General features: G+C 32.7%; 2 protein-coding genes across 3 annotated transcripts; one reads left to right on the forward strand and one right to left on the reverse strand.

The window, feature by feature from the left end:
• Nucleotides 1-6953: 6953 nt before the first annotated feature.
• Nucleotides 6954-7987, forward strand: LOC101264730 (protein EARLY RESPONSIVE TO DEHYDRATION 15). 2 transcript variants are annotated; one of them, XM_004240845.5, is made up of 2 exons: nt 6954-7546; nt 7628-7987. In XM_004240845.5, the coding sequence occupies exons 1-2, from the start codon at nt 7330-7332 to the stop codon at nt 7774-7776; spliced, it is 366 nt and encodes a 121-aa protein (XP_004240893.1). In that variant the 5' UTR covers nt 6954-7329; the 3' UTR covers nt 7777-7987. The 2 variants fall into 2 exon arrangements, with proteins under 2 accessions (XP_004240893.1, XP_010322157.1); XM_010323855.4 differs by having other exon boundaries at nt 7631-7987.
• Nucleotides 7988-8006: 19 nt separating this feature from the next.
• LOC101265035 (copper transport protein CCH) lies at nt 8007-8773 on the reverse strand. The gene is made up of 4 exons (XM_026031466.2): nt 8669-8773; nt 8531-8574; nt 8347-8422; nt 8007-8247 (listed from the first exon to the last, which is right to left on the reverse strand). The coding sequence occupies exons 2-4, from the start codon at nt 8537-8539 to the stop codon at nt 8111-8113; spliced, it is 222 nt and encodes a 73-aa protein (XP_025887251.1). The 5' UTR covers nt 8540-8574; nt 8669-8773; the 3' UTR covers nt 8007-8110.
• Nucleotides 8774-9260: the final 487 nt, after the last annotated feature.

Consider the following 9260-nt stretch of genomic DNA (forward strand, 5'->3'; position numbering starts at 1 on the left):
GGTACGGTGGGGGAATGGGTGCTCAAGGTCATATATCTCTTTTCTTTCTGCCTTCTTTTTTTCTCTTGTCACAAATTGTCCTATTTCTAACTTTTCTAAAATAAAATTCCTTTTTCAAAATAATTTTTTTTCTAATTTTATTTATTGATTTCTTTTCGCTATTTTATTTAAATATAATTATCTTTCTTAAGACAAATATTAAATTTATACATTTATATTTTATGATTAATGGTTTAAAGAATAATCACGATTTTAAAGTCTTGAATCGATCACTGCTCATGTCTATTATGTAACTTAATCTTCAAAAAAATATAAATAGTCATGATCTTCCATGTCTATTAATTTTTTATTCTCATCAGTCTAATGAGGAAAAATGAAAGGGAAGGGGGAAAAAAAACAATTTGTCCTAGCGTATTTATTTCAGTTCTCCAATTTAAAAGCGAAAAAGTCCTTCTGCTGGTTTGCCATTTTGGTAATTACAGTTGTGTGTGAATGTATCTTGTTTCTCCTCTTATTTTTCTTGAACCAATTCAAATATTTCGATTGTCTATTGATTGAATTGAAAAAAATAACACCTATATTGACAAATTTTAGCTCGCAATTGTGCTCTTTGATTGATATAAGTTTATGTTAAAAAAATGAGCACCTATAACCGTAAAATTCTAAATCTGTCATTGACTATAAATGATGGATAACATGTGCATGACACCATTAACGAATAGAGATGTAATCTTACAGAAAGTGTACTTTTATAGTGAAAAAAATATTTTCTTGTAAATTAGGGTGAAACCTTAACAGAGGGTTCGATTCCTAGAGAGGAACTCTATTTAAAATTTAATTAAAAAGCACCATTGTTTGTTATTTTTTTGAACAAAATAATTTAAAGCTTGAGGGCTCTTAAGTTTTTTTAAAAAAAATTTATCATTTTCTTTTTATGAAGTGTACTTTTTAAATTTCTTGACATGTAAAATTTTATGTTTTTTAATAAATGATTTCTTTTAATAATTCCTTTTCAAATAATTCATAAAACCAATGTATTTAATTTTTCTTATGACATAGTACTCAAGATATATTAAACTTCTAATAATTTTTTTCCGGCAAATTGTATTAAATAATTTTCTTGTGAAAATACTTACAATCTATTATTGCTAAAATAAATGAGGCCCTCAAATTTTGGTGTCTAAAGTGATTGTCTTTTTCTTAAAAGACAGAGTCGTCCCTGACAATGGCGCACCCGTTTTTTTGAAATCTTGAACTTGCCTCTAGTGCTAGTTATGATGTGCTTGTAGTAGTTGTCAGTGGTTGAGAGTAGAGACTGACCATAGTAATAGTAGTGATTGACAGTAGTGACAGAGATGACGGATGAAGGTATGGTGATAATTAGTGACGGTGAAAATTATGATGATACAATTTTGTATAAACAACATAATATACTAGAGATGACAAAATGATTATTTATTTGATTATCCATTTTAAATGAGTTGAATACATGAACAAAAAGACGAGTCAAACTCATATCATGCATTTAAAATTGATAGTTAAATAGGTAAAAGAGATTCGTTTTAAAAAAATAAAAATGACATTAATATTTTTCTTTAAGGTGTTGATTTGGATAGGGATGGATTGGATAAAGAAAAAGATTATATTTTTGAAAAACAAACTCTTCTTTAGGGAAGAGGCTGGGGTAATCGTGGTGGTGGCATGGGCGCGTGGGATCGAGGTAGCTAAAAATACATTTAGAGTGTGTTTGGTATGAAGGTGGAAAATGTTTTTCAATTTTCTCATGTTTGATTGGGACAAAAGTTTTGGAAAATATTTTCTAAATCAACTTATTTTCCTTAAAATTAAGGAAAATGACTTCCTTAAAAAATTAAGGAAAACATTTTCTAAAACTCCCCTCCAATTAAAATTACATTTTTTAGGGGGAAAAACATCAATTTAAAAAAAAATATTTTCAATTTCAAAATTTATTTTCACCAGATCCCTGACCCCCCCCCCCCCAACCTCACCACCTCCCCAAAAAATTAATTTTGTTTTTTAAAAAATATTTTCAACTTCAAATTTTTATTTTTAAACTCCTACCCCCCTACCCGCCAGCCCCCCCACCCCTCCAACCCCTAAAAAATTAATTTTATTTTTGAAAAATACTATCAACTTCAATTTTTTATTTTTTCACTCCTACCCCCTCCCCCTGCCCCCACTAACTACTCCCACCCCCACCCCACCACCACCACCACCCCAAGAAAATAATAATTTTGTTTAAAAAAATATTTTCAATTTCATAAATTATTTTTTACTCTAGTATAAATAAAAGATGTCTCCCAAAAATATTTTTCATTCATAAATGAAACACTAAAAATCATTTCCAGAAAATATTTTCTACTCGCCAAACAAACATGAGAAAATAAATCTAAAATTTACTTCTTTTCCATAAAAATATTTTCTAAGAAAATATTTTTCATGGAAAACATTTTCCTCCATACCAAACACATTCTTAATTTTTGTTTTAAGAATAAGTAAAATAAAATTTTGTTTTTGAGGCATTGATATTAGGGTTGGGGGTGGTGGTGGGATGGGGTGGGAGGTGAGTGGGGTAAGTGTTTTTATTCAATTTAAATATGAACCAAATTGATTACTCTATTCATTTTTAATCAATTTATATTTAATTCGATCACCTTGTATACTTCTATATAAAAAACAACTCAAACTCAGGATATTAAAGGTGGTATTCGATATAAAAGTCAAAGTGATCAAGTGTGTATTTAGTGTTACGGTCTTGTAAAGAATTTAGGATGGGGAACATGGTGTAAAATAATTGAGGTGCTTGCTTGACTAAACTATGCTAGTATGTGACAAGCAGGTGATGCACCTACTTAGAGTTAGTAGACTGCATTTTAAGTGAAAAAGGACAAGTAGGTGATGCACCTACATAGAATTAGTGGACTGAATTTTAAGTTAAAAGGATCAAGTAGGTGATGCACCTACTTAGAATTAGTGAACTGAATTTTAACGGAGCTAGTAGGTGGTGCACCTACTTAGAATAAGTGGACTGAATTTAAGTGAAAAGAGCAAGTAGCTGATGCAACCACTTAAAAACATATGGCAGAAACTAAGGAGGTGATGCACTTTCTTGCTTAAAGTAAAGGACCATATTATTTCCCAATTTATTAAAGGAAAAACGTCCAAAATGACCTCTAAAGCATCAAGCTTATCATATCTCTTTCATATTACTTATTCACCATAAATTACTCCCAAGGAAAGCCATGGAAGCTCCAAGAGTTCTGTTCTACAACTTCACCATTAGAATCTGAAGGAAACAATGTATTTTTAAAGTACAAGTTGGTAGAACATTTCCCACCTTAAGGAATTCAAGTGAATAATCTGATTTAACATCAAGGTAAGTTAGAGAGGACAACCTAAACCTTGAAGAATCCAAGTCTTGGCAAGTGAGGTTTCTATCTAGCAGGGTAAGCTATGGAAATTTCCATCATTCTCTTGTTCTTGCATTATTTATAAAAGCTTGCATGCGTTAATGAACTGTTGAGTGTTGCCTCTGTATGGTCTGAGCTTGGTGAATGTTCAGGAAGGAGGTGCTTGTTGGGACATACTTGGAGTGGAGTCCCCTTAAATTTTGACTGTGAGCTTGTTTTGAGAATCTAAATGTTAGTTGGAATTCACGGGATGTTGATCGGAAGTCATGAGTTCATATAGCTATTTCCACATTGTGAAGCTTAGGGAATGTTTTGTGTATCATATAAATAAGAGGGTCTGGCAGGATATGTAGAGAAGTCATCAAAACTGGTTAGAGGATAGAACATTGAAAGTGTAGTGAGACACCACTTAATTGAGGGTTGCATGAGCTTACTTCCTGCCATTTCTTTAATACTGTTTTTTAGACGTGGTAAAGCCGAGGGGTTGCAGAGGACCTTATAAAAATGATTAGGGGAAAATGGATGGGAAGAACTCTGTTTAAATCTTTGAGATTGTTGCTTTGATGTTCATAACTCTTTTGAGACTGTGTACTTTGGATAATCATAACTCTTTTGAGATTGTTCTTTTGTTGATAGTAACTCATTTGGGATTGATGTTTTGGTGGTTATAATCATGTTGAGAATTTGGAACTATGAACTAGTAGTAGAAGACATGCGAATATGGACTAACGATAATGGCAATGACTTGGAAAGCAAATTTGACACCAACAATACTTCTTCTATGACTCAGTACGCATTTTTGACATCTCAAATAGAAGCACATACGAAGTGAAGACATATAACTTTCATCCAAGAGATTTGAACTCTATATGATAGCCAAATACTGATCAACTAATATCAAAGACAAGGTATATATGAATGTGGAACCAAGGAAGAATGTGGACAAATTCAACTTACGGACGAATACATATTTCAAGTAAGTACATCCATATAAATGTACAATAGGGAAACTAGACATCTTGTGAGGCAACATAATAGTCTAAACAATGGGAGTAATAATCAATAAAGGGAACACATGAACATGTGAAAAGATGACATATATGATGGAATATACTATTGAAGCAAGTTGGCAAGATATAGGCAGATCGTGTATCCATCCTATAAACATATGTACCATGTGTAATCTAGGATCACTTTAACTTATATAAGGGAAATACGTGTCAGGGGTACTTTGACAATGAAACAAGTTTAAACCTTGCATGCTAACACTTAGAAGAGAAAAAACGCACATTAAGTAACAAACTCATGGTAGAGTCCTCACTTTAATTCTCAAGGGAGTACGAACTGCATTTATGGATCAGTCACTATCAAGAGCACTTAGAAAGCTTAAAAGTATTGTATTCATGCCAAGGAAATAGGAAATCGAATAGTCTTACATACCTTGCTGCACAACAATGGATATCACTACGAGTTAACCATCTTTCTTTCAGAACTAAGGAGGGAAGATGAACCTTAGAAACCCCTATCAATGCTACCGAGCAAGATTTAAGGAATGTAGACCAATTATTGACTCGTATAGTTACTGGTCATGGCCAAAGGCAAGAAGGTCCAGTTGCAGGTACTAGTGGTGTAGATGGATCAGCTGGAACACGGATACGTGATTTTCTTAACTTGGACCCTCCATCATTTACCGGGTCAGATCCTAATAAAGATCCGCAAGACTTTATTGATCAAATCAAACGCACCTTGGATATTATGAATGTAAGTGATAAAAAAAAGCACTTGAGCTAGCTGCATACAGAATAAAAGGTGTGGCTGTATTGTGGTATGAAGCTTGGGAGCAATCTAGGGGAACAAATGCACCTTCAGCTACGTGGAAAGAGTTCAAAAGGCATTCCTTGATCATTATCTGCCATTGGAGATCTGAGAAGCCCTGCAGATCAATTCTTAAATCTCCACCAGGGAAATATGAGTGTGAGAGAGTATACTCTCAAATTTAATTCCTTGGCCAGGTATGCTCCTAATGTAGTAGCTACTGTGGAGGATAGAGTCCATCAATTTGTGGATAGATTAGATTTATATCTGGTTAGAGATTGTACAATTTCTTCGTTGAATAAAGATATGGATATAGCAAGGATGTAGGCTTTTGCGCAAAAGTTGGAGGATCAAAGGCAAAGAAGAAGGGCGCAAGAGTCAGATTTAAGTCTTTTTGCTTAAAGATATATTGCGAGCTTTTGTGATCAATGTATATGTTAACATGTACTCCATACAAGTAGTGGCGCCATATCTTCAAAGCAAACACAACTGCTGCTAGCTCTAGATCATGGGTTGAATAATTTTTCTCATGTGGCCGCAGCTGCCTTGAGCCATAAGCTATAACTTTACCATGCTGCATCAATACACAACCTAAGCCCACTCCTGAAGCATCATAGTACACTACATAGCCTTCTGTACCTTCTGGAAATACCAACACAGGTTTAGAAGTTAATTTATTCTTCAGCTCTTGGAAGCTTATTTCACACTCATCGCTCCACTGAAACTTGGTTTCTTTGTGTGCTAGCTTTGTTAAGGGTGCAGCCCGTTTGGCTATAGATTTTCCAAATAATATTTATCTATATAATTTGTCATTATTTGACAAATATTTTTGGTAAATATTTCAAATTTTCAAATATTAGTTTTTTCTAGTGTTTGGGTCAATCTTATTATTTGAGATCTTTTGAAAATTGAAAATTTACCTTTAACTTTTATATTTTACAAAAACATCCTTTATAGTACTCGCTCTGTCCCTATTTAGTTGTCCACTTTAGAAAAGACACACATATTAAGATAATAATAATTAACATAGTGAAGTTACAATTTTTACCCTCATTAAATATGCTTTTAAAAAAGGATGAATTAAAACTTAAAAATTTTCAAGAAGTTTAAATGAGGGTATAATATGAAAAAAAATGACTTTTCTTGATATGTCAAAATGGACAAGTAAATAATGACATCTAAAAGAGGAAATATAGACAAGTAAATAAGGAAAGAGGTAATAGTTGTTTATGTTTTATTAAATAATTTTTTACGTGAACACCAAAGTAATGATGAAATATTCAGTAAATATGAAATGATAATATGGTTGTTGATGAAAAATTGATTCACAATTTATAAAATGATGTTTGTTACACTTACTCTAAACTACCACATTATTGTAGTGTCATGCACACTATTTGTTATTGTTGCAATAAACATCCAATTGACTTGTAATACAAAATTATAATTATTTTTGATATTTTTAAAAACTTATCGGTATAAATCATATTTTTCTAAAAAATTAAAATATATTTCTCAAATATTATGATCGAATATATACTAAAATTTCATCCTAATTTTTACTCAAATAATATTTTTAAAAAAAATTTAAAAATCTATAGCCCATTTAGCTAACACTAATCGAGTGGACTCGCTGAATTGTCAGTTTATAACCAAAAATAGCGAAAATGGAAGTTGCGAGTAAAATAGTGCAATTTGGTAGGTAAAAGTCAGTGAATTGGATAAGAACAATGACGCGTAATCTCTTCTGCGCTCTAGCCAACAGATTGAAACAAAGTCACGTGCTGTGGCACGTTGCATTACACCATACGTTCCATGTGCCACCTCCAACTTACACACGGGCGGCGTCTTAATTTCATTTTTAAACTACATAATTACACAATTTTTGGTGTAATTAAGAAAAAAATATGTGGATTTGATAGGATAAAGTTTAATTAAACCTTATCTCTATCTTTCAAAAAAGACAAAATAAGTAAATAATTAATGAGCACAACCCACAATGCACTATATATATATAGGTGGAGCCTACTCATAATATCCATCACTCTTGTTTTTTGTTGTAGAAATTTGTTCATCAACAACAATGGCGACTTCAACCCTAAATCCTAATGCTCCAATGTTTGTTCCCTTCGAGTATCGTCAAGTGGAGGACTTCTCTGATCACTGGTGGGATCTCGTTCACTCTTCTCCTTGGTTCCGCCATTACTGGCTTCGTGAATGCTTCTCAGATCCCGACGCTGACAACGATTTCTCCCATACCTACGGTTGTTCTCTTCTCCCTGACACCGATTTCATCAAGAGTAAGTACCTACTTTACTAGTCATTTAGTACTAGAAACAGTATTTTCGTGTCGATTGATTGAATTTTTGTTTTGTGATTAGAAGAGGAGAATAAGAAGGAATTGATTACTTTGGGGTTGTTGGAATGGAACAAATCACGAGTTACAGCTGAAATTCCAAAGTACGGAAAGAAAGTGCCAAAAATTGTGAATGTCAAAGTGAGCCCTAGGCATATTCAGCAGCCCAGATAGAGCAAATTACCAGTCCAAAGCATTCGAGTCAGTTAGTATCTATCGTGTAAATAGTGCGTTCAACTTTTTCTGTTCCCCTTTTAATCGTCAATATCTTGTTTGAACTTTTCCTTGAACCTTTTGAGGTTCAATTTTAGCATCAAAACTTGTTTTCTCTTGTAAATTGCGTTTTCAATAAATGCCAGAACAGAAAAATATGCATTAGATCTAATTGTTCTGTAATGTAGAAATACTTGGAAAATATTGTTTAGTAGTATAAAATTGATAAAATCAGGACATATTATATACTAATATAAAATTGCAAGATGGTATTGCGCACTCTGGGCTTATTCGATTAGCAACTTGATTGTTGATCCCAGTTGCTTGCTTGTTTCCCGATCTTGTGAAGAACTTTGATCACCTCTTCATTAGTCACATTTCCAGTTACTGTTACCTTGTTTAGTTGTTTATCCACATCATATGTTTCAATATCTGCGCACATCCAAAAATAATTAATCAAAAGTCCAGAATCCTACATTTTCTGGAACATAATTTTAGGAATTTGAAGTTGTAGAGAAATACTTGTCATACCTTCAATTTTCTTGATCGTCTTCAAGATTTTCTTGATGCATTCGTCGCAGTGCAAACCAACTTTAAGCTCAACCACCTAATGTACAGATGAAAAATAAATTTCAGAACATTGGAAATTTGATCAAATGAGAGAAACCGGGAAATCTGAAACCTGTTACTGCACCAATGGTTTTAAGGTACTAACATTGGCCATTGTTGTTGCTACGTTACAAAGTTCTTAACAGGCAGCTGCAGGAAAATCTTTCTGATGTTAGTTTAGAGTAGAATGAAAATATGTTGTTGAAAATATTTAAAAGGAGGGGTTGGGTATTGGATTCTTTACTTTAAGTGAATGGAAATTATTTCACTTTGCTAAAAGCTACTTTAGATCCTTTTTTTCTCGACGCCTAAATTATGAGTCTCCCTCAGGGCCGTGTAAGTTTAGATTAGCCTAATATTCTTGAAGTGCCAACCAGCACTATAATATTTGGAATCCAAAAAGGGTATGTTTCGTATTATTACAAAATAATGTAAATATATTGTTGTTTATATTTATTGTCAAAATAAGTTTCGGATTCAAATAAACTCTCATTATAGTTTAAGATTTTCTCCATTTCAAAATGATTGACCTAGTTTGATCTGAAACGGAGTTTAAGAACAGAAAGAAGACATTTTAATCTCGTGGTTCTAATTTAAAGTTATGTCAAATATATCAAATACCTTTTAATCTTGTGGTTTTAAACATGCCACGTGAAAAGTTAAAGTTAATGTGTTGCCAAAAAAGTAAAGAATCATTCTTTTTGGAACAAACTAAAAAGGAAATAGGGTAATTTTTTTTTTGAAGCGGAGGGAGTATAAATTCGTCCTTAAATTTATTGGACATATGACATGTTCGGAATCACATAGCTTATTCCTAATTTTAAAGCTTATTCCTA

This window comes from Solanum lycopersicum, chromosome 6, assembly GCF_036512215.1.
Source record: "Solanum lycopersicum chromosome 6, SLM_r2.1".
Taxonomy (NCBI): Eukaryota; Viridiplantae; Streptophyta; class Magnoliopsida; order Solanales; family Solanaceae; genus Solanum; species Solanum lycopersicum.

Excerpts from the sequence above, each read along its gene's own strand:
- LOC101264730 (XM_004240845.5), top strand. The coding sequence starts at position 7,330 with ATGGCGACTTCAACCCTAAATCCTAATGCTCCAATGTTTGTTCCCTTC. Across the intron at positions 7,547-7,627 it reads TGACACCGATTTCATCAAGA|AAGAGGAGAATAAGAAGGAA; the intron begins GTAAGTACCTAC and ends TTTTGTGATTAG.
- LOC101265035 (XM_026031466.2), bottom strand. Across the intron at positions 8,248-8,346 it reads GACGATCAAGAAAATTGAAG|ATATTGAAACATATGATGTG; the intron begins GTATGACAAGTA and ends GGATGTGCGCAG.